Source organism: Vulpes lagopus, chromosome 10 (assembly GCF_018345385.1).
Source record: "Vulpes lagopus strain Blue_001 chromosome 10, ASM1834538v1, whole genome shotgun sequence".
Lineage (NCBI taxonomy): Eukaryota > Metazoa > Chordata > Mammalia > Carnivora > Canidae > Vulpes > Vulpes lagopus.
The window spans coordinates 56,865,349-56,889,063 of NC_054833.1; the positions used below are offsets into that span (position 1 = coordinate 56,865,349).

Below are 23,715 nucleotides of genomic sequence, written 5' to 3' on the forward strand. Positions count from 1 at the left end.
GGAGGGGGCATGAAGGGGCACCCTCGTGCCCTGTGCTCCTGTGTTTTGCAGTCTGTGGTGCTGCCCCGGTGCCGGGGGACGGCAGAGGCGCTTCAGATCACGGCGGGCCACATCCTGGGGGATGCCGGCAGCCCCTATCTCACTGGACTTGTAAGGGACACGCTTGTCTGCGGGGACACAGGGATGCGGGGATGGGTGTGAGGTCAGCGGGGGCACAACAGCCTCTCTGCGCAGGTGTCCAGTGCCCTTAGGGCCCGACGCCCCGACTCCTACCTGCAGCGTTTCCTCAGCCTGCAACATAGCTTCCTGTGCTGCGCCTTCGTCATCGCCCTGGGTGGTGGCTGCTTCTTGCTGACTGCACTGCACCTGGAGAGGGACCAGACTCAGGCCCGGAGGCCCAGCCCAGGTACTCCGCCCCCACCTGCACCAGGCCCCATGCCCAGGCTCACCGGAGCAGCACATGCACCCCCAGCCGCTCGGTTTGGAGGTCTGCTCCTGTGTTGGTTCCTTGGAAGCCGTCATTGCGCCCCCACTCTGTGCCAGGTGTCGGGACAGGGCTCCCGGTCCAAGCCCTCATGGGGTGTGTGATCCAGAGCAGGGATGGGACAAGCAAGAGACGGGAGTCCACAGGGACCAGGGTCTTGGAGAGGCGTGACGTAGGGGAAAGGAATGCATGGGAGCAGCTTGTGGCATTCGAAAGGTCCTCACTGTGCAGATGACCGACTGTGGGGCTGTAAAGGTCGGGAGGAGGTAAGGCAGGGGCTCCCAGCAGACAAACAGTGAATGCAAAGGCCCTGAGGTGATGGCGTGGCAGGGAGGCCGGTGGATTGTGGGGCCAGAGGGAGGGGCGAGGGCAGTGGTGATGGGGCCACAGCAGGGAGTCAGGGGGCCTTAACAGCACTGCGGCCTTGCTTGGAGACAGAGCCCATGTGTTGTGTCTGCAGACGATCCGGGCATTTTATCTAGAATGTGACTGCTGTGTGGGGAGCAGACTGGGGCTGGGAGGGCGGCGGGGCCACGGGAGGCTTGGCATCACCAGGAGGTAGGGGGCGGACCTGGGTGCTGGCCAGAGAGGTGCGGGGAGGTGGTCGGTCCTGGAGTCTGTCTTGAGAGTGGAGGTGAGGACCGTGCGGGCCTGGGGCCAGGGTGCCATGTGCATTCCCTGCGGCTGGCCGAGTGTCTTTCCTTCCACAGGGACCCCCGACAGCACCAAGGAGGAAAGCCGAGCCCTGCTTTCCCACCCACGGGCTGTCCCAGAGGCACCCTGAGACCCTGGCCCCTGCGCAGGCCCGTGCTCACCAGGCCGCACCCCTCCCTTTGGCTGCACCTGCTGCCCTCTGGGGGAGCCAGCAGTGCCAAGGCTGGGTTGGGGCTGAAGCTGTCCTCTCCGTCCCTGCCATCCCTCTGTCGGCTGCCTGGGGTCCTTGGCCCACTGGCCCCTGGGTCTGATTAAAGTGTGGTCAGTGCAAAGTGCAAGGGTGTCGGCCTTTCACCACCTGTTATCTGCTCCTCAAGGCGTCTTTGCTGGGAGTGGGGGCAGGTGGGGAAGCGGTGGGAAGCCCCGGGGGGTACAGGGTGGCTCCTCCGCAAGGGTCTCTGGGAGGCCCTGCCCTGGGCCCCTCCGTCCCTCCTCCTGCAGGTCAGGAGGCCGCAGGACGCCCTTTGGCCTGAGCCACCCTCCAAACAAGAGGTGGGGCAGGTGGGGGCCACCCAGCAGTCTCTGATAGAGGTTTCCACACGGGCTCCTGGAGGAGGTGGTACTCGCTCCCCGCCACCCTCCACCACCGCTGCTTACACCCGATCCCACTGGGCGCACGGGGACAGCTGGCTCTGTGGGACTCACACTTGCCGCCTGCTGGGTTCAGAGCAGCAGGCCTGCAGGGCCCCAGCAGTGTCCAGGCGGGCAGCAGTGGGGAAGCGTGTTCTCTCTATGCCGTGAGCACAAGTGTCCCCCCACCCCACCCCAGGGCCTCCTGCAGCTGTGGGCTGAGCGGCCACCAGGCTCACGCTTACCTCTGGATCCCTATCTGCTTCATCCCTCCTCCCTGCCCTGACTGCGAATGGCCAAACTCCCAGAGCTGGACTCTCCTGCCCAGCACCCCCCTGCTCCCTAACCCTGTTTCAGCCCTTCTTCAGGAGTGGCTGCCCCAGGAGGACCAGCCCCCCACCCACAGTTTGCCATGTATCCCTGAAACTAGAAGGAAAGGCCTGCTTGGTAAGGGACCTGTGCCCTGTAACCATGACCACAGGGTTCCCACCCACCCCCAGCAGGCCTCTGGCACCAGCCAGCTCTCCAGCCCTCAACTGTGTCCGTGGAGGTAGGGTCAGAGTCCACAGGGTAAGGGCTCCATCCTACAGGCCGCCTCCACCCCTGCATCTGACCCCAGGAGCAAGTCTTCTGTTCCCCGTTCTTCTGACCAAATGGCTCCAAATCAGAGGTTCCCATGACCCCGTCCCTAGGTTGATGCGTCAGTGGGAGCGGATCACAGGCCTCATCCTCGGGTTATTATAAGAGGACACGACTCGGGAGCAGTAGGTGGAGAGATGCCCAGGACGAGGTGCAGGGAAGGGGCAGCGCCACCACACCCTCCCCAGGGCCCGGCCAGCACCCCCCCAGCTCACTCTGTCCTTCTTGGCTCCTACTGAGGCTTCATTACTCAGACACTATTGATTAAACCATCGGTTGCAGGTGATTGATTCGACCTCCTGCCCCCTGTCGGTACCCAGAGGTCAGGAGACAGACCGGGGGTGGTTCTCCTGCCACCAGCCCCCTTACTGGGGTCCCAGTGCCACCTCACTAACAAACAAAAGACACTTTTGGGGTCTCTGTACCAGGATTTAGGACATTCTGGGGGTTCAGGAGCTCGGTACGAAAACAGGATGATGAAACACACGTGTAGATCCCAGGACAACACTTGCTCCTCCTGGGGGGACACCTGGTCTGTGCAGGGTGCCAGAATGCCTTGTCCCACTCAGCACCACTGGCTGTGTGTCAGGGGTGATGAGTGTGGCCTTCCCAACCCTCGCTGTGGGGTTTTCGAAGCCTGGATCCAGCCCTCAGAAAACCTGCTCCAGGGTCCCTGGACCCCTGACAGGCTTAGTTCCTAGGAAATGGGTGAGGGTTCCCAGAACTCAGAACAGCCACTCCCCTTGCCACCCCAGAGCCCAGCAGCGGGGGGGTGGGGGGGGAAGGGGCGAAAGGTCAGAAACCCCATACGTGCAGGTTCCAGAATCAGGTGCTGAGCCGCGACTCTGATTCCGACCCTGGCCTTGGACCTCGCAGCCCAACACAGGGCAGAGAGCAGCAGGCTGAGTGAGGCACAGCTGTGGGCAGACGGAGGGGTTCCGGCCCCCAGAGCCGCCCCCACTACCCCCCAGGAACCCCCTCCGTGCCTCCAACAAGCCCCCAGGAGCCCCCACTGTCTCCCAGGAGCCCCCTGCCCCCCATGGCCCCAGGAGCCCCCTCCATGCCTCCAATAAGCCCCTGCTGCCCCCCAGGAGCCCCCTCTGAGCAGGTGTGGGGGGGAGCCAGCAAAGAGCAGGTGTGGGGGGCAGAAGGTGTCCCTGCCCCTGGAGGGGAGTGTGCTCTGGGGCAGGAGAGACTGGCGGGGACCAGGGGCTTGAGCGGCTGAGGAGCTGGGGCTGGAATCCGGAACCAGGGTGGTTTCTCCTGAGTCACAGCCTCCTGGTGTTTGGGTCGCTGGGCGGGCCGGGTGGGGCTCACTGGGCCCGGCTGGACACAGTGTACACCCAGGAACTCCCAGGGCGCTTCCCCCAGGGCAGGGCCTATGGACTGTGGGAGGGAGAGACCAGGTCTGCTGTGCGAGTGGTGCTCCCTGGCTCTGCTCATGCTCCCAGCATCCCTGCCTCGCTGGGCGGTCCCTTGAGCCCCTGCCCTTGGCGACAGGTGTGCATCCTGTAGGGCCCAGCGCGCAGGCCCCCGTGGCAGGGGGAGGCTGGTCCACGCATCACACCTGGCGGCCGACGATCCCAGGTCTGATGCTCTTAGTGGGTCCGCATGTCAGGTGCACGGCTCAGCAGGACAGGCCCTCACGCCCACCACACCCATTCAGTATGTTTACTGCTCTTCCCCAACGGACGCCACGTGCATTCCAGCTCCCAGCATTCATCCCAGCATGCAGTTGTGCCCGAGTGTGCTTGCTTCTGAGTCCGCGTGTGAGGGTGTGCGGCCGTGGTTACAGCTGGGCTCTCCTCCGACCCCAGGCCTCGAAGGTGGAGCGCACTCGTGGGGGAGGGGTCACTCTAGCCCTGGCTCATCCCCCCACAGCACCAGATGTGGCTCACTCCCTGGAGCGTCTGTCCATCTGTCCTCCACTGCACAGTGGGAATGTGAAGTTTTGGGTTTAACGCAACCTTTAGGGACGGAGTAGGCGGGAGGCCGTGGTGCCAAGCTCAGCCCATGCAGGAAGCTGCCTGGCCCCATGTACTCCTCATGTGTGACTCTGTGGGGTTGTGGGGTTGCATGCACAAGACACCGAGTAGCCACCTCGGGCAACAGAGGGACTTGTTGGAAGCATGTTGGGAGCTCACAGAATTGCTGGGGATGATGCCGATTTGGGGCCAGACCCGGGGCTGTCTTACTGGGGACCTTCACCAAAGTGCCAGGTGATTCTCCATATCTTCTTGCCTCCCTCCTCAAGATTTAAACCCTGGGACAAGAGGGTCCCGTTGGGAATATAAAGGAAGGGAAAAGAAATGTTGGGAAATATCAGGAAGGGAGACAGTACATAAAGACTCCTAACTCGGGGAAACGAACTAGGGGTGGTGGAAGGGGAGGAGGGCGGGTGTTGGAGGGGAATGGGTGACGGGCACTGAGGTGGACACTTGACGGGATGAGCACTGGGTATTTTTCTGTATGTTGGTAAATTGAACACCAATAAAAATTAATTAAAAAAAAAAAAAAAGAGGGCCCCATTGGACCCGATGGCCCTTCCTGGATTTTTAGCGCCGTCAGGCCCAGGAAGCCAGGGTGCTACTGGGAAGGGGGTGGACTCTGAATATCCAAACAGAACAGCAATGGAAAAAAAAAACAGACAAAAACAAAGACGGTGACCACTGCAAGAGCTGGGGCGGGCGGCTGGTCCCGGCGGCATGACCAGGAAGAAACCGGGCTCAGTTTCCTTGAAGGGAGCCTTTGTTTCCATCAGCCTGAGTCCACCATCAGAGGAGACTGACACTTCTCTAATTCAGAAAGCGTTAAAAATGTTCGAATGACAGAACAGGAACTTCTGTGTTCGCGGGGACCCAGAGCCATCTGTTCTGAGCAGGAGGGAGAGGCAGGGACGGAGCACTTGGAGCAGAACTGACACAGCGCGCCCAGGCTCAGGGGATGCTTGGTGAGCGCAGGAGCCGAGGGGGGCGCTGTCTCCCTAGGGCCAGCAGCCACTGACCTGCTGATCCATGGGGAAGGTAAGCAATGTGGGGAGGCAGTCGGGGACAAAATGCCTTTTCCAGAGGGGCCAGGAGACGAATCTGGCTGGCTTCTGAGTCACTGGGGCAATAGGGACGTGATGCAAATCTGCATACACTTCCTGAGCACCTGCTAAATGTCATTTACTCATTCAATCAACAAACACTCTCTGAGCACCTCCCCTGCACTGGGCTGTGCAGATGGATCAGCCCCCCGAGACTCACGGATGGTGGGTGGGGAGGGTGGGTGGGGGTGCTGATGTACAAACATGATCAACGCAATGAGTTTGGCATGAAGGAGGTGTGCCCAGGTCGCTCAAGTGGCCGGAGGAGGAAATGAAAAATTTTCAGGTGGATCTAGGGGGGCTGCGTTGTGTGTTTGAGGGGCCATGGGAGGCGAGAGCCGGGCCAACCCCCTCCCCTGGACAGAGGTGGCCAAGCACAGGGGAGGGGGCTCCTGGGTGCTGCTCTCCGTGGTCCTGAACAGCACTGCGTTGCAGGGAGAGCAGGGTCTCTAGACATGCACCCCAATTCCCGTCACCCTCCCCCAGCTCCAGAAAGTGTGATCCCTGTTGGTTCAAGGAGCTCTGTTTTCAGGGGCGTGGATCCGAGGCTGCAGACTCGCGTGGGTCGGGCTATGATGGGTCCTGCAGACGGCGTTAAGAGGTTTAGTATTTTTACCACGTGGGCACTGGGAGGCCGTGGGAAGGTTGTGTGCAAGGTATTGATGCGGTCATGGGTGGGATTTAGGAAGTTATTGGCCAGAAATATGGAGAAAAGATGGGGAGGGAGATGTTGGGGCAGCTGGTGTTGAGTTTTACAAAGGTTAAGACCCGCAGAGGTTTGAGCCGAGTCAGTGAGTGACGGGGACCCTGGGATTCTAAAGCGAAAAAGTGGACAAGCCCTGGATGGGGTCGTTGGGGGAGGAATCTCAGGTGGCCTCATGTTCAGTGACCATGTGAGTGATAGTGCTGTTTGCCAAGAGATAAATGATGCAGGGTGGAGCAGGCCTTAGTTCCGACAGAGCTAAGTTTAGGGAGCTGTGGGAGAACCCACGGGGGAGACATGCACATGGGCCTTGGGGGGGGCACGTCTAGAGGTGGACGTCGGGGCATCCAGGGCCCGGGTATGGTTGCTGAGAGCTGCGTGCCCCATAAGGACAAAGTCGGAGGCCTGAGCTCCCAGTCGGCAGCCTGGGGACGCTGGTGTTCCTGAGGGGGTCGCAACACTTCAGACACCTCACAGGATGTGCTGCAGTCAGGTTCACACAGGGACACAGCAGCCTATGCCTCCTCCCAGGACGCTCCATATATGCCCTCAGGCCCAAGGCTCCAAAAGGCCTAGTCTTCTGTGCTTGTCCCATCACTTCCTAAATACACTTGCCTTTGGAATACCGGCCAGTAATGTCCGGTGCCCACTGTCCAGGCGCCACGAGTGAACACTGAAGGCCTTTAGCCATCACTGAGGTCAGAGCAACCCGGATGGGGCTGCTGAGAAGCTGAGTCCCAGCAGAGCCCAGGGCAGTGTCGTGGGGTGGCACGGGACACGCCGCATCAGGGGCAGGCGCACCAGGGTTCTGTGTGAGTCCTGCCATTGACCAGATCTGTGACCTTCTCTGCCCCGGGCCTTGGCTTCTTCCCCGGTGAGATGGACATAAGGACCCTACAAGTCTTAGGGCTGATGGTCCCATGACACTGCCAGAAACTCTTGGGGGACCACGGTGACTTGCCCAGGGCCACACAGTCACAAAGGGTTGCCGTCCCGGCCTCGGTGGCCCAGGATCCATCCAGAGACTTGCTCTACAGACTGTCCTTGAGTTAAAATCCCAGAAGAGCCCACACAGTAAGAATAGCTGCTCAGAGAACCCCCCCGCCCCTTGCACACACCAGATTTGAAAACTCTGACCTCTTCCCCTGCTCTGGGTCTACTGGCAGCTGGAAAGGGAGTGCTCCCCTTTCTGACCAAGTGTGAAACTGTCTCCCTGGGCAGAGCTATGGCTGAATGGAGGAGGAATTTTGGCGACTGGGAAGGGGTCCCTGCGGTTGAGCTTAGAGCCATGGCTGTGTCTCCACCACAGCTGGACAGAGCCCCACTGCAGGGGCTGTCCCCTTGCTGGCACCACCCCGCAGTTCTGAGGGGCATTGCCAGGGCCCAGCCCCAGGTCTGTGGAACTCCTAGGCCTGTGCTGGCCTACTGAACACCTGTCGTCCCAGGGCACCCACGAGAACTTCCCTCACCTGGCTGCCATCTGGGAGGAGGCAGCAAGGAACATTCAGGATGGGATTTGTTTCCTGGCCTCCCCATGACCATTGGCTGTACCCAACACACCTCCAAGGCGCCAAGAAACACCAGCGTGGGGATTAATTCTGCTCTCAGCAGGGAGGGATACCTCGTGCTTCGTCCCCCCATGGCTATGCCGAGATTGTGACCAGCAATTTTGTGGGACACACCTGCCTGTGGACTCTGCGTACAGAACATCCTGCAGCGGGAACTGAACCCCCAGCCCAGGAGGGTGGCTTCAGAGCCCCAGGTCAGCACCAACCCTGCCAACCTGCTGCATGTCCACAATGGGGTATCTTCTGGGCCCTGGGATGGGTCTGTGGAACATGGGGGTAACCCTGGATTTGCAGGCTCTATATGGTGCTGACATTTTATCCTCAGCACTTTGTATGGGAGTTTTTTTTTTTTTAAGATTTTATTTATTTATTCATGAGAAACTCAGAGAATGAGGCAGAGAGGCAGGCAGAGGGAGAAGCAGGCTCCCTGTGGGGAGCCCGATACAGGACTCACAGGACTCGTTCCCAGGACCCTGGGGTCATGCCCTGAGCCAAAGGCAGATGCTCAACCACTGAGCCACCGAGATGTCCCTTTGTATGGGATTTTAATTTCGAAGCCTCAAACAGATGAAGGGGGACACAGGACCATAGCACCCCTGAGATGGGGGAGGGCGGGGACTGTGGCCCTTGACACAGAAGCTACTCAACCACCAGCCACAGACGCAGACTTGCCCTCCTCCATAGCAGGTGGTGACCACTCATAGGCTTCCCAACTGAATCCTGGCCTCCTGTCAACCCCAGGAGAGGCACTGAGTCCTAGAGAGAGTGAGGGGTCTGCCCGGGGTCTTCCTTTCAGGGCTTCGTCCCTTCCTGGCATGCAGCCGCAGGTCTGAAGATTGGGGAGGCCCCTGTGGACGCAGTGTTTCTGGGGGCCCCCACGGGAACCTGGGGAGGGTCTCAGAGCGCACATAGGAATGGGACCTGGGAGAAGTCAGCAGCTGGATCTGGGTCTCCCCGGGGCAGAGGCCTGGGGACTGGGCAAGCCCCCAACGGTCATCTTCAGGCTCTCCGGGTGGGTGCCCTCAGGGCAGGCACCCCACGCGCCCGCAGAGACCCTCTCCCGTCTCCCGGACGCCGCCCGCCGCCCGCCCTGGGCCGGGCCCTCCCCGCGCCCCTCCCGGCGCCCCTCCCCGCGTCCGCCCAAGCCCTTCCGCGCTCAGGCAGTGGGAGCCAGTGGGGGGCGATGGGGAACACTGGCTCCGGGCCCTCCCTGCGCGCCCCCGGAGCCCCTCCTCGCGCCCCCAGCCCCGAGCCCCTCCGCGCCGGGGCAGCGCGGGGCAGCGCGGGGCAGCGGGGGCCGCGGGGGGCCGCGGGGGGCCGCGGGGGAGCCCCGGCCCCTGCCCCACGGCCGCGCGACCCACTGCGCCCCCGTCGGCGGCCCCGGGCAGCACGTGCGGGGCGGGGCCGCGGCTGAGCCGCTCGCGATTGGGCGCCGGCTGGGGGCGGGGCGGGCCGGGCGGGCCGGGCCGCAGCTGTCAGAGCGGCGGCGGCGCAGCGCGGATCGCGGGCCGGAGCGCAGGAGCCGACGGCCGGCCGGGATGGTGCAGAGGCGGCTCCGCGGCGCGCGCGCGCACTGAGGGCTCCTGGGCTGCGCCCCGCGCCCCCCGCGCCCCCCGCCGCCCCGGCCCCGGCCCCGGCCCCGGCCCCGGCCCCCGCCCCGGCAGGCATGATGTGCCTGGAATGCGCCTCGGCGGCGGCGGGCGGCGCGGAGGAGGAGGAGGCGGACGCTGAGCGGCGGCGCCGGCGCCGGGGGGCGCAGCGAGGGGCTGGAGGCGGCGGCTGCTGCGGGGCGCGGGCGGTGGGCGCTGCTGGCGCGGCGGTGGCCGACGACGAGGTGCAGACGCTGTCGGGCAGCGTGAGGCGGGCCCCGTCTGGACCCCCCGGCGCCCCCGGCTGCGCAGCCGCTGCCAAGGGCCCCGGCGCTCAACAGCCCAAACCCGCCAGCTCGGGCCGCGGGCGCGGGGCCGCCGCCGCCATCCTCAGCTTGGGCAACGTGCTCAACTACCTGGACAGGTACACCGTGGCAGGTGAGCGGGTGCCCCGCCCAGCCCGAGAACCCCCCCCCCCGCGCCTGGAGGAACCCCGGGAAGCCTCTGGTCCCGGGGCCTCCGGTATTCAGCCTTCCGTCGGGGTCTCAGGGCCTTCTGCCCGGACGCAGCGGGGCAAGGATGCCCGGGGAATCGCGGGCCCAGCCCGGGGACCGCCCCCTGCACTCCCTCCGCCGCACAGGGCCAGGGCTTGGAGGAGTCCCCATCCCTGGAGTAGCCCGCGCGTCCTCGCCAGCCCTTGACGGCCCATCCGTTGTCCTGCTCTCCGACAGTCCCCTCCGCGCCCCTCCCGCCCCAGCCTCAGGTTCCCGGGCCTCCCTTCCCCTTCCCCTTCCCCCAGCCAAGGCGGTGTGTCGGGCCGCGGCGGGGCAGTTCCTTCCTTCCTCCGCCGCCCGCTCTCCCCTGCGTGCAAGCGGCGGGTGCGCGCGCCCCTTGCGGGTGTGCGCGGGGAGCCGGGTGCGCGCGGGCGGCCGGATCCGTGTGAGCGCGTGGCTGACAAAGGCTCGGGGCTGCGGGAGCGGAGGGAGGGGCGGGGCGGGTCCGCGGCGCCTGGGGACCCGGGATGCGGTTTGCAGCTGGCCCTGGCTCGGGGCCTGAGGACGCCTCCCCCTGCTCCCTGGCGCTTGGAGCCTGGGGTAGGGCGCGGGCCGTGGGGCTGCCAAGGGGCCGTCTCGTCCCATGCGGGCATCCCTGCGGACGGGGTAGGGGTCGATAGACTAGCTGGTTTCTAGTCCCAGATGTGCCGCTCGTTTACCTGGTGTGTGACCTTGGGCCAGTCTCAGCTTGCGTTCGGGTCTGCGTCCCAGTTTGCCAGGCAGTGGACTGAGGTTCTGGGGTTCCGGGGGCTCGCTCCCCCTCCCCCAGTTTTCAGGGATCTGGGAGCGGGACGTTTCCGGGGACTGAGCTGCCTCCCTCCAGGTGTAACCTTGAGAGAAAAGCCCTCTGGCCAGGCTGGCGGGGGGGGGGGGGGGGCTCCCATGGAGAGCAGAGACTGTACACAGCTCGCTGGCCCAGAACCTGCCTAACCACAGCTTAGCAAAATCTGGAACAACTGAAAAAAAAAAAAAAAAGGAATTTTGGACAGTCTGTAAAGAGAACTTTGTAGCTACTGGGAGAGGAGGAGGACCCTGGGTTAGCCATGTGCCACCTGGGTCCCCTTCCCTTCTCCTGGTCTCAGCATCCTCTGTTGAGCAGGATTTTGTGTCAAGTAGAAGGGAAGAACTCCAGTGGAGCACCCCCCACCCCCACACCATCCCGCTTTCTAAACCCCTTGGCTCTGTGTCTGTCTGCTGCAGGGAGTTGGAAATGGGTACCAGTGGCAGCAGTGTCTGAGCTGGGCTGTGCCCAGGAGGCTGTGTCTGGTCTGCTGAGCAGGAACACTCAGGACCACCCAAGGGTAGCAGCCCGTGTCCTGCACACGCCATGCTGCCCACGACCTGGGAGCCAAGGTGTCACCCTAACACGGGGAGAAGTCGGAAGAATGCTGGGGATGAATGGTCAGTGCAAAATGGACTTGTGTATACAGATGAGATGGAGGCCCCATGCAGCCTGTGTCCAGGATGGTCTGGGGCGTGCAGAGGAGGGCCACCAGCAAGCCTGGGGCTGGGAACAGATCCCCCACCTTTCAGTCGGAACATGAACGGTGCCGCTCCTGCCGCTCCTAGCGTTGTAGCACTTACACTGGCCCCAGACTGCATCCCTCCCCACCATTACACTGACTCTGCCGGGGACTGAGGGGAGGGGTGGGCTCTGGGAGGCCTGAGCTTATCTGCCCCCAGACCTCCTTGGGTCGCAGAGTCCGTATGGGAGCATGAGATATGAGATTTCGAGTAAATCGGCATGTGGGGATGGAGGTGGTGGCTGGGAGGGGCGTTGGGGTGGCAGGGAGGAAGGCCCGGAAGGCCCTGTGCAAACAGCAGCCAGGCTGTGCATCCCTCCGGGAGGCCAAGCCCAGGCCCAGGCCCCGCCCCTCCCCCACAGGCAGATTTCCTCTCCGGATAAGCCTGGCTCTCTCTCCCTCTCTTTTGTAGCAGGCTCCCCCACGCCCCTGCACCCAAGTTCAGCTTTTAGGAAGATGTACTGTCTCCATGACAACGACTACAGCTTGGTGTGTTTGGAGGGTGGCGGGGAGGGCAGGGGAGTGGTCATCCTCAGACCGAGTCCACCTGTTGCTGGCCGGAGGGGCAGGGACTCAGGAGGGGGGGATGCAGCCCCACCCCGGGGTGGCTACCCACCTGGCCCCTGAGGCCCTTGCTGGGTGGCCTTGGCTCCCTCATCCAAGATCAAGAGGAGTTCATTCTCTTTCTTTAAATCCACCCCATCCCTTTCTCTCTGTGGTGTAGACAAGCTGGGGCCAAAAGGAGTATCATGCAGGCCACATGTGTAACTTAAATATTTCTGGGGCTGCATTGGAAAAGTGAAAAGAAATAAGTGAAATGAATTAATATACCTCACTCAACCGAATATATTGAACTAACTCGACACGTGATCAAACATAAAGGCTGTTGACAGGCTGTGTTGCTCTTGTCTTTCATTCGGACTTCTGAACCCCGGCGCAAGCTCTGCAGTTGCAGCTCACTTCCGGGGGGCCAAGCCACATTTCGGGCAGCGGCAGCCACAGTCACGGTGACGGGGTCACTGCAGTAGACAGCACAGACCTGGTGCTGGATGCCGGCATTGGAGTCAGGCTCTCCAACTTCTTGGCTGGTGACCTTGGGAGTGTCACTTGCACCCTCTGGGGTTACCACTTACTCCTCTCCGCCTCCTGGTGTAGCAGAGGACGTGGGGGTATTCGCAGGCGCCTGGGATGGGCAGACCCCAGGACAGCTGTTTGGTATCAGCCACCTTCCCCTCCATACCTCTGCATAGGCTGGGCCTGGCCAGGGGCCCTTCCCAGGCACTTGCAGGTTCCTCTGAGAACCCCTCCCTTCGCTGCCAGCACCTGGAGTTCCCAGGATGGAATGAGGTAGCTTCTGCCTCTGCCCAGCATTCCCAGCTAATTAGGGCCTCCCCTCCTCCCCCATGAGAACCCCCTGAGGGCAGCAGGCCTCAGAAGCAGGTGAGGAGGGCTGGGCCTGGCTCCCGCAGCCTGTCTTCAATTGGATGAAATTGCAGCAGCCCAGAAACCAATCTAGATGCTTCTCTCCATTGCCTTATGCGGATGAGGACACGGGCACCCTTCAAGCTCCCGGGGCAGCAGGGAGCAGAGGAGAGCAGAGCCCCGCCCCACCTGGGCCCTGGTCTGTCCACTGAGGTGTGCACGGCAGACCCCTGCTTCTGGCTGGGGCAGGAGCTCCCCCCGAGCACCTGCAGGGACTTCAGCTCAGTTGCACAGAGGCAGCTGGAGCTCCCCCGGGGCACGGGGGTCCCACCCCCATGGCCACCGCCACTGGGCAGCCACCCATGCAGCACCTGGATCCCAGCCCAGGCTGCCAGCTCAGGAGGATGGGGGAGCACCTCAGCCAGGGTCTCGGGGACTCGCCCCCAGTGGTGCCTCTGCCCCCAGCTCCCACTCCTCCATCTGTAATATCTGTAAACTGGAAGCAGAACCGCGGGTGTAGGTGGCATCGTGCTGCTCCTGGTGCCGGGCCCAGCAGGAGAGGCTGGCGTAGGCCTCGTTGGCAGAGGCGGGGAATGGCCCTCAAGGGCTGAGACCCCTCCCTGGGTCGGGGGTACCTATGTCTTCCTGGGAGCTGGTGTTCTTTTCCTTTTATCCGGCCCGCGGCGGATGGAGGGGGCACTTGGACTTGGCCAAGGTGGGGGCTGGTGAGGGGAGGTGAGGAGAGGCACAGCCCTGCCCTGGGGGAGCCCTTCCTGCCAAAGAAGTGAGACTGGTGTCCATGGCAACTGCTCACTAACACAAGCCTGGGAGAGCAGAGCACGGGGATCACAGGTTGGGTCCCTCGCAGCATCCCTGCACCCCTGAGCTGGGGCAGGGGCTCCTGGTCTGGTGTCAGAGGGGAGCTCAGGACAGGGTCCCCTCCCGGCACCCCTGCATCCCAGAGCTGGTGTGGGGCCTCCTGGCCTGGGGTCAGATATGCCTGATGAGACTGTTCAAGGTGGCAGATGGGGAGGCAGAAGCCTGTTCTGGGGTCACCTGTGGTGGAAGCAGGTCAGGCTCCCAGCTTGGGGGCTGTCTTCTCAGGGAGGGTAGTCATACACCCCTACCCCACAAAGCCCTGCCCCTCAGCTGGCCTGGTCACTGCTAGAGGTCCTGCCCCAGCCACTGCCATGGCCACGTCAGCGATGCCTGAGTTCTGGGCAGGCGGGTGTCCCAGGGCCACATTCCAGAGTGCCTGTGTGGCGGCCAGCACCCAGGTGAGCAGCCAGGTGGCCTGCAGGGCCAGCGGCCGCCCCTGAGGAACTTCCCAGCCGTGCTGCTGGCCTTGAAATGTGCCACCTTGGTTTGGGACCCAGGGCCTTAGGGGTGGCTTGTGCCTTAGTTTACCCTTCTGTGAGGGGCGGGAGGCTGCCAGTTAGTTACATCCTGGACCCAGCAGCTCAGAGAGGAGGAGCTCCCATCATTCCTCATTCCCGGCAGGAAGCAGCCTTTGTTTCTGCCTGGGTGTGGGGGCCTGAAGGCCACGGGCAGGAGGGATGGGAGCGGGGCAGAGAGGGCCGTACCGGACCCTGAGCGCGCTTCCCACTGCCCGCCCTGTTCCTGGCTGTGCCAGACTGTGCTGTGTCACCTGAGGCAGATCCTGACCTCTCTGGGCCCTGAATGCACAATTGATGGTCTTGTTCCTCCCTCGCCATGGTCGGGACCCTGCTCCCCGGGAGTGTGTGGCCTGCAGTGTCAGGAACCCCTGTCTGCTGCGCTCCAGTGCTGCCTGCAGCCCCTTCCTCAGGATGCTGGGCCAGGCGGCCAGCCACAGTGTCCCCTGCCAGTCCTCAGTGGGTGCCACCTGGCCATCCCTCCAGGGAGCCTCCCCCTGCTCTGTGGGCCTAGTCCCATCCTCCCCCAGATGCGTGGGGGACTGGCCCAGGCATCACCTTCGCTGAGCTGCTCAGTGGCCCAGCTGGCTTGACCCAGCCCTGCCTGACCCTGCCCGACCTTCAGGGCCAAGAGGCACTGGTAGGTTCTGATGACGCTTGCCGGGGCCGGGCACACAGCAGGCTGGGGGAGGGAGATGGAGACATGGTCCGCGTGGGCCCACCGGCCCAGCCCTCAGCCTGAGCCCTGAGGGGGGGGTCCCTTCACCCCACACTGGGCAGAATGGCCCCTATATGGTCAGCAGCCTGCTGCAGCTACTGCCTGGTGTCCTCCGTGGGTCTGGTGCCAGGCCATGCCGCGGGGCAGTGTGAAGCATCCACTTGGTGTCCTCGCACTGGGCCTGGCCCTGGCCCTGTCCTGGCAGCTGGTGGCTGAGGCAGGCAGCGGGAGGAGGCATCTGCCAGAGCTTGGAGGCCAGGCGAGGCTGGGCACCCCGTGAATGGGTAGCTCCACGTGGACTCAGGGTCCCTCCACTGCAAGGTCCACAGACGGGGTCCCGGGGGGCAGGGAGCTTGCCCAGGCCTCGCAGACTGTCCAGCACCGTGTTGGGAGTGGCAGACTTCCATGGTCACTCGCTGTGCCAGCAGCCAGGCCAGGCTTTGCTGGGTGAGTGGGGGGACACAGGCCTCTTCACGTCGGCCCGAGTGTCCATCTGCCCCTAGGGGGGCAGGAGCGGAAGCCAGCTCAGGGGGAGAGGGCTGTGTACCCAGGGGTCAGGCCCTGCTGCTCTGAGGTCTTATCACTCCCCTGTGCCCCGGACTCATCCTAGGTCTGCAGGTCATGATAACGGTAGCCCTGGGGGTCCAGGGGAAGTCCCAAGCCAGGCCAGGGCAGGACCAGGGGCGGGGGGGGGGACCTGGGGGGCACGTTGGGGAAGGAGTGTCTGTCCAGAGCCCCCAAATTACTGAGGCCGAGTCTGGTTCCAGGAAAGCCGGCCCCAAATGATAGACTAGAGCCGTGGGCAGAGGCCAGGCTGCCCATCCCCGCCCACTCTGGGCACAGAGACTTGCAGGGAGGAGGCTCTGAGCCCGAGGGCCTGGGGGTGCTCCTCTCTCTGACCTGCAGGGAGGGGGTGCTCTTTGGGGTACAAGCTGGGAGTCTAGGTCCTCAGAAGAAGATACAGGGCCTCACCCTCATCCTCTGTAACCTTAACAATCTGGATCTGCCAGGTGACATGACCTGCTGCCAGGTGCAGCAGGGGTGGGTGTACATGGGTGCTTGTCTGATGACTGTTGACTGAGAGGCGGGGACCCTGGGCAGCTCCCAGAGGTCAATCTGAGGTGCTCAGGAGGGACCCGGGGTTCCTGGAGGTCACTCAGCTTATCCCCAGGCCATGGCCGGTGCCCGTAGGTGGGGAGGCGGTGCCAGTGGGGCCGGGCTGTGGCTGCTAGCCCTCGCCATCCAGAGCCCGGTCAGCAGAGCCGGGCCCTCAGGCTCCTGTAATTACCAGGGTGGGAGCTGTGGCTGAGCGAGGGGCAGGGGTGACTCCTCCAGGGCAGGCAGTCTCTGAGGCCTCGCGGAGGACCCCGTCCCTCAAACCCAGACGCACCGCGGCCGGGCAGGCCTGTCCCTGTCGTCCCTGGGCCCCGTTGGTGCAGCCCCACGGTGTGGACATAAAGCCCGGGGAGGTAAGAGCATGCGTAATGCCCTGGCCGTGGCCGTGGGACCTGCCAGTTATTGATTACCTGCCTGCTAAGCACTTTATGCAGATTAACCCATTCAGACCTCACAAGCACAGGAAGCAGGGCTTAAAGTTAGGACACAGACACTAGGAGGACATGAGCACAGAGAGGTCCAGTCACTTACCCAAGGTCACCCAGCAGGGCACGTGGAGGAGCCAGGATCAGAGCCCAGATGGTCTTGCTTTGGAGGCCATGCTGCTCTGAAGGAGGCAGGGTGCGCATGGGGTGATGACACCTGTGTTTGGGGGGTGGCTTGCCCGGCTGACGGGGCAGGGAGAAGCCTCAGGTCACATCTGAGGCTGGGCCGGGCCCCCAGGCCGGTGTGAGTGTCCCCTTGGTCTTAGTGAGGCCTGTACCCTATCAGCAGGTGGATGTGGCTTCTCCGAGGTCATGAGGGCCTAGCAGGGGTGGAGTGGGGGCCTCGGGAGTGTTGTGAGCAGCCAGCTCTCCGGGTTACAGGGCCCTCTTCACCAAGAGCCGCAGAGGAGGAACTTGGGGGCCTGCAGGTGGGGACATGCCCGTCCCAGGGGCCTTGGACCAGCCAGGCCACAACATTGTTACTCCTGGGGCCTAAGCCTAGATGGGCAGTTGTGCAGAGCTGGGCATAGAGGCCTCCAAGCTGCACATCTGGGCTTCGTTTGGGGGTATGGCCATGGTCACACTCAGCAAGCTCATCCAGGGAGCATTGTTGTTGGGTGCATTGCTGACACCGGCTCTGGTGACTCTGAGCCCCAGCCTGGGACACAGGAGATTGGTGTCCAAGAGGTCAGGCTGCAGAGGGGCCTCGGGAGGGGTCACCCTGGCCTGAGTGGTGTGGTGAGAGCCGTCAGGGGGCTAGGACCCTGAGCGGGTAGCAAATCTATAGGGCTAAGCTGCAGGGGGGTGGTTTGAGGGGAGCAATGGGGAGGAGAGGTCAGGACGGGAGGGGTGAGGATGGAGAGGTGGGGATGGGAGGGGTAAAGACGGAGAGGTCAGATTGGGACAGGTAAAGATGGGAGGGGTGAGGATAGGAGAGGTCAGGGGGGACAGGTCAGGACGAGAGGGGTGAGGGCGGGAGCAAAGAGCCCACCTGAGGGCTGGTGTTCAGGGGGCAGATGAGGCTGAGCCAGGGGCGCCACAGGATCCCCAGGACACAGTGGGGCCATGGGCCTTGGACAAGAGGGGTTGGGGAGGGGTATAACTGGGGTCAGCTGGTGAGCACATCCACAGTGTTTCCTTGGCCCAGGGAACAGGACGCGGCTGAGGGTCGGAGGGGCGGGACGGCCGCCATGGCCGGTGTGCACGCCTGGGAGGCCACTCTGGGTGGGAGGCCCGTCCTGTGACCCACCAAACCTCAGCCTCCAGGAAAGAGGCTAAAAATAAGGCTGCGGTGGGAAGAAGGGAGGGGCACGTGGGCCGAGCCGGGCGGGAGCCCAGAGGAAAACCCGAGACGCCGTGAGCGGCTGTGACACATGCTTCCCAAGCCAGCGGCCAGTGGGTCACAGCCGCCTGCAGCCCCAGCCCCTTCCTGGCTGGTTGGAGGGAGAATGGCCCAATGACCCCAGTGTCTAGGGAAGGCACATCCTGCAGCTCGGGCTGTGGGCGCAGGCCCCCAGGGTGCTGGGGTAGGTGCATCCCAAGCATCCTTTGCCTCAGGGTCTGGTTGGCTCAGCCGTTCTTGGGACATCTATCCGGATGTGGGAAAAATGGGTCTGAGGAGGTCAGGGGAGGTTTCCTGGAGGCACAGACGAGCACCGGTCACCAAAGGCTATGGGGCGGAGCGTGTGCCGTGAGGGCTACGGTGTGCCCCCCGGAGAGGCAGTGGGTTCACAGGGACCACTGTGACCTGCCGGGCTGCCCAGCGCTGGCCTATGGTGACTGCAGACTCATGGCCCTGTTAGATGTGGACAGGCACCCAGGGTGGGGGGGGGGCAGCACTCCTGCCCCCTCCTGCCCCCTCCCCACTGCACCCCTCTGTAACCACACCTGCCGGGCAACAGCCTCTGCCCTGGGTCCTGGAGATGACCCACCGCGATCTGCTGTGGCTCCACCTGCTATGGGGGGCACGCAGCATCTACTCAGCCATCCACCTGTGGGCAGGGCCTGGGCTGGGGCCACATGGTCAGGTGTGTGCGGGGTGGGAGACCTCGTCTAGGTGCTGGGCCTGGTCCACTGGGTCACCTTGGGCCGCTGCGCAGGGCAGACGTCGGGGTGGGGATGGAAATCCATCCGCCGAGCCTCACGCATGTCATTCCTGTAGAACTCATGACCCCTGCCGTGGCCAGTGTCCACCGTGACCCCGACGGTGGACGGGGGGAGCGTGGGGGACCCTGACATATTGAGGGTGATGGGAGGGGCAGAAGCCAGGGAGGGCTTCCCGAAGGAGGAGGCACCTGACTCGCGTTTTGCAGGAGCCTCTGGATGAAGCCCAGCCCCCTGGGTGGATGTCGGGGGCATGACGTGGGGGGCAGGAGGTGTCCTAGAAGTGGGGTCACCTGCCACTCTCCCCGTTGGAGGAGACCCCGGGGTGTGAGCAGAGGGGTGTGGGGGCCTCGGGCTGTGGGGCCGGCGGTGTGTGCGGGGGGGGGTCCCCAGGGTGGCCAGGGTGCAGTCTATGCAGTCCCCCGTGGGGGCCCTGCCCCCCACCCTCCATGGCCATCCAGTTATTAACTTGTTAACGGGCCTCAGCAGCCTCTTCATTACGATAATTCCGTGGATCCTGCTGCACAGAGGTGGGTCAGGCCCTGGGGAGCCTTGGGTGGGGCCGCTCCCCCCTTCCCTGCTGCGTGACCTGGGTGGACACAGAGTGTCGTGCCTCAGTTTCCTTGCATGTCTGGGGGTAACAGTGCCGGGCTCCTGGGGTCACCTCGCCATCATGAGGAGCTCCAGGCTGCGAAGGCAGGTCCTGTCCCCCCTCTGTCCCCTGTGCAGGGGCTTCTGGGGCCTAGCCCCCTCCGCCACTCCTTCCTCCTCATCCCTTCTGGGGGCAGATGGTTGGTGGTCGAGGTCGGGGAGCCCTGCTACCCTTGAGTGGGTGGAGGTAGGGCCCTGGTGCCTGTGTGCCATGCTGGGAGCCCTGGTCATGCTCTGGGAGAGGCAGGGCCCAGGGGTCTGACTTCAGGTGTCCCTCACGCCCTGAGTCCCGCCCCCACCCCCCACACACGCAAAGTCCCAGCGGGTCAGCAGAGTTGAGGGACCTGGGAGAGGGGCGGGCATGGCCTCCAGGGGTGGCCGTCCCTCCACGAGCCGGTCAGTGTCCCAGGTTGGCTGGTGAGCATGGCACCCGTGTACCTGTGCATGCACAGGGGTGAGTAGGTGTAGCACTGCTTATGACCCTCTGCCCCCTCCTGGGCTGGAAGGCTCCCTTGCAGGACTCAGGGCTGCAGTCCACTCTCTGGGCCTTGTGGTACCGCCGAGGGCAGGGCCCAGGGTGGGCTGGGATCACGGGGAACCAAGTGACCACGGGAGGACTGAGTGACCATGGGGGACTGAGTGACCACAGGGGACCAAGTGACTATACCTCAGGCCCCTGCAGTGGCCAAATGACAGGCAGGACTCTGGGGTGGGCACAGGAGGCCTGGCTGGGTCAGGGTAGCAGGTGGCCCAGGCACACTGGGCGGGTGGTGCTCTGTCAGCCAGGCCAGGGGGCCTGCCGCTGGAAGGAGGCTGGGCTGGGGCTGGGGTCTCCGAGGCAGGCGGGTGGGGGCGGCTGGGCAGGCACCCACGTAAGCAGCCTCTGTCTTTCCTCCCAGGCGTCCTTCTGGACATCCAGCAGCACTTTGGGGTCAAGGATCGAGGTGCTGGTTTGCTGCAGTCAGGTGAGGCTCCCCACCCAGGCCCCTCCACACCTGCTGAGTGCCCCTGGACCTGACCCACTGGGAAGAACGTGTGCTTTGTGTCCGACCTCATGACCTTGTGCTGTGGGTCCTCAAGGATGCGGCCTCCCCAGGCCGCCACGTCCCCTCGAGCTGCCCAGTAACAGCCTTGGGGGGTGGGGGGCACGCGGGAGGCTGGCCAGAAGTCCAGGCCCCAGAGCTGACCCTGCCTGTGGGTCTAGGCTCTACCCCAAGACTGGCGGGGGGAGTGCTTGGGGTGCACAGGGTGGTGTTGGCAGCGCCTCGGTGACCCCATCTCCATAGCAACCCCCCCACACTGTTCCTCCCATCGCCATCAGGCTGGGAATCCTCTCGGAGATGTCAGGGCAGGAAACCCCCTTGTTCAGCCCCACAGCCGTTCCGAACCTAGAGCAGGGGCCGAGGAGGTAGGGGGTAGGCTAGGACTGGGGTCCTGAGCCCCCTGAGCTGGGGCCGTATGGCAGGTGTGAGCAGGGGTCCCAGCCTGTCGGCCCTGACCTGGGCCCATTTCTCCTTGTGCTCCCCACCCCAGGCTGATCCGCCCCACAGCCCCCAACTCGCTCTGTGGCTGAGGGCCCAGTTCCCTTGGCACCAATTCCTTCTCGCCCCGGCGTCCACTGGGTCATGAGGCCTCGAGGCCTGGTCAGATGTGTGGGAGGAAGTGCGTGGTCTGCATTCCAGAGAGTGAGCCCCTTCCCCTGCCGAGCTCTCCCCAGAGGGAGGGGTGGAAGGGGACTGCTCTGTCCAGGAACCTGCCTGACCTGTCTGGGTGGCATTCCAGGGAGCACAGTGCCAGCCACCAGCCTCCTCGGCCTCTGAGCTCACCCCTTGGTCAGGCCTGCAGCCTGGGCTGCTTTCCCAGACAAGGTCTCTGGGGCTCAGAGACAGGGTGAGCTGGGGCAGGGGTGAGGCTTGTGGTCCAGCCCCCAGGGTGGCCCATCCCTGCCTCTGCCCACGTCACCCCACCCAGGACAGGCGCCTCCAGCCTCCTGGGCTTGGAGCACACGGGAACTGCCCTCACAGCTGGACCATGGGGTGAGGGGTGGCAGGGGAGGGCAGGACAGAGCCCAGCCTCCCAGCACCCCCACTCTGTGCCCCCTGAATCGGGGGGGGGGGGCGGGGATGCACTGAGTCTCACCTACTCCTGGCCTTGCTGACGACAGGCAGGGGGCCAGATCTGCCCAGGTTCCTGCACCACCCACCCTGGGAGGTCAGGGCCAGTGAGCCTCCATGGATGGTCCTGCTGCTGCACTTGCGTCCCCGGCCACCTTCCTGGCTGAGAGACAGAAGCCTTGGCCGCCCCCCAACCCCTGGCAACCTGGCCAGAGGTGGACACAACACCCAGTGGCATCGTTGGGTCTGGTCCTTCCTCCCAGACTCTCTGTGCGCAGCTTTACTCCCCAGACAAGGGGACAGAGCTCAAGACAGAAACAGTGACTTGGGGCCTGGGATTGGGCCTCTGGGGACCATCCTCCTGGCTTGGGGAGGTGATACAGGAGGCCTCCAACCAGTGTCCCAGTACCTGGTGCCTCAGTCTCTCAGAGATGCCTCCCCTGTGGCCTTCCTCTAGCACCCACCCTGGGCATTGCTGGGCTGAGAGTCCTCACCCCTTTGGCTGCTGGAGCCAAAACGCTGGGCAAGCTAGACCTGGATGTGACTCAGTGGCCAATGAGGCAATTACCTAATTGGCTGGGGCCCCAGGCACCTGTCTCTTCCCCAAGCCCCTGATAAGGTGGGAGCCAGGTGGAGGGCGCCAGCCAGGTGCTGTGGTTTGCCCAGATCAAAGGGCCGGGTGGAGAGCCGGGTGTCTGTGCGTATGGGGGGGGAGTTGCACCCAGAGACAGGGTGGGGGTGGCAGAGGGTGAGGGTCAGGCCCAGACCTGCCCCCATTGCTCTCCTGGGACCCAATCTTGTGCGCCAACTGGGGGAGGGCCTGCCTTTGGCCATCCCCTTGCTGACACTGCCAGCTCCAAGCTGGGCCCCAAGTCCCCGCAGATGCAGGGCCCGGCCTCTGCCCATGCCCGTGGTGGAGTCACCGTGCTGGGCACTCGAGATTTTGGGAAACCAGGAGCTGGCTGTACCCCACAGCCAGCGGGAGCCGCCACAGAGCCCAGGGCTGGGCCCCACCCCATGTTCCCATGATTCCCTCACTCAGTAGAGGCGGAACACACGCCCAGGCCCTGCCCAGGCCCTGCCCAGGCCCCCCGCGTAGGGACCCAGGGACACGGTGCCAGTCTCTGTTGGCCGCAGGTGGAGAAGGCTTCCCCGAGGAGCGGACGTTTGTGCGGGGCTCCGAAGGGTGGGTTAGAGCCTGCTCAGGGTAGGGACGTCCGGCCGTCTGTAGGAGTGGACGTGGGGAGCCCTCTTTCCCTTGCCCCCAGTGGGTAAAATGTGCCAGGGAGACGTCGCCCATGTAGCTGAGCTGGAAAGCCAAGGTGGGGGATTCCCAGGTGCCGGTTTGGAGAACCGAACCGAGAAGCAGGATGGGGAGCGGGTGTCAGAGCCAAGCGGTGTGGGGCACCTGGGGACCACTCTCCATCACGGGCATTGGTTACAGTATTTTTACTATAAACATTTTACGATGAAAAATTTTAAGTATACATAAAAAGGAGAGAGAACAGTGCCATGCCACTCCAGAGCTGCCACTCGGTCGGCTCAAACGTGGCCCTCACCGCCAGGCGCCGGGGCTCTGGGGTTTCTGCGCTGAGGGTCGGCCCGGTGCAGCCTTGGCCTCTGGCTTCGCCTGGGTGACTCAGTTTCCTCCCAGAACCCAGGGCCCGCTCTCTGTGTCCAGCTGCACCGCAGGCCAGTGGCAGCTTTTCTGTTGTCCATCCCGGCTCTGGTGCGGGGTCTGTGCAGAGTGTGGAGGGTTTCTGGGCCCTTCCGCACATAGGGCCTGGTGGAGGCAGGTCTGGAGCTGCTCCCTCGGGTTCGATGACCCCGGGGCCCGTGTGGGACGTGCTGCTACCCCACTGTGAACAGAGCCCCTGGGGAGGATGCCGACCTACGGGGAACGCGGAGAAGCTGTCCCTGAGCAGGTACCTGTGAGTCCGCCCTGGGGGCTTCGCCACCGTGTGCACGGCTTCCACAGAGAGAGCGCACCCCCCGAGAGTGGCCCGGCGCCAAGAGCACGGGGAGCTCCCTAAACACACCTGAACCCCGCACTCGCAGTGAAACGTGTGTGCTGACGCATGACACTCAGACCCAGTCGGAGAGAAAATTAGCAAATCAGAAGACCCTGGGGGACACAGTGGGCGGGGAGGTGGGCGGCAGGCAGTACATGCCACATGTGCTGCACACGCGTCCACTTCAGGGTCTGGGGGCCAGAGAAGGCTCTGGAGCAGGTGGGCCCCTCAAGAGGCACGCGTGGGGATGCCCCGTGTGGGGCCACGG

General features: G+C 63.9%; 2 protein-coding genes and 1 long non-coding RNA gene across 13 annotated transcripts in view; 2 read left to right on the top strand and 1 right to left on the bottom strand.

Moving 5' to 3' along the window:
• The window catches only part of SPNS3 (sphingolipid transporter 3 (putative)), a 29,395-nt gene extending 27,819 nt beyond the window's left edge, over nt 1–1,576 (top strand). For 4 of the 8 annotated variants that reach the window (XM_041770709.1, XM_041770714.1, XM_041770710.1 and 1 more), the window contains 4 exons: nt 1–150; nt 235–406; nt 544–750; nt 1,195–1,576. In XM_041770709.1, coding sequence (XP_041626643.1) covers nt 1–150; nt 235–406; nt 544–719 — 498 coding nt within the window. In that variant the 3' untranslated portion in view covers nt 720–750; nt 1,195–1,576. The remainder of the gene's footprint in view (nt 151–234; nt 407–543; nt 751–1,194) is intronic. The other 4 variants (XM_041770711.1, XM_041770712.1, XM_041770715.1 and 1 more) reach the window with 4 other exon arrangements.
• LOC121499715 lies at nt 80–10,703 on the bottom strand. The gene is made up of 3 exons (XR_005990215.1): nt 10,569–10,703; nt 274–366; nt 80–167 (listed from the first exon to the last, which is right to left on the bottom strand). It is a non-coding gene; the product is annotated as an uncharacterized LOC121499715 (long non-coding RNA).
• SPNS2 (sphingolipid transporter 2) overlaps nt 9,254–23,715 on the top strand; it is a 26,128-nt gene continuing 11,666 nt past the window's right edge. Inside the window, exons 1-2 of one of the 4 annotated variants that reach the window (XM_041770706.1) lie at nt 9,254–9,793; nt 20,221–20,286. In XM_041770706.1, the coding sequence (XP_041626640.1) occupies nt 9,433–9,793; nt 20,221–20,286 (427 nt within the window). In that variant the 5' untranslated portion in view covers nt 9,254–9,432. Of the gene's footprint in view, nt 9,794–10,885; nt 11,311–20,220; nt 20,287–23,715 lie in introns of those variants that run through there. The other 3 variants (XM_041770708.1, XM_041770707.1, XM_041770704.1) reach the window with 3 other exon arrangements.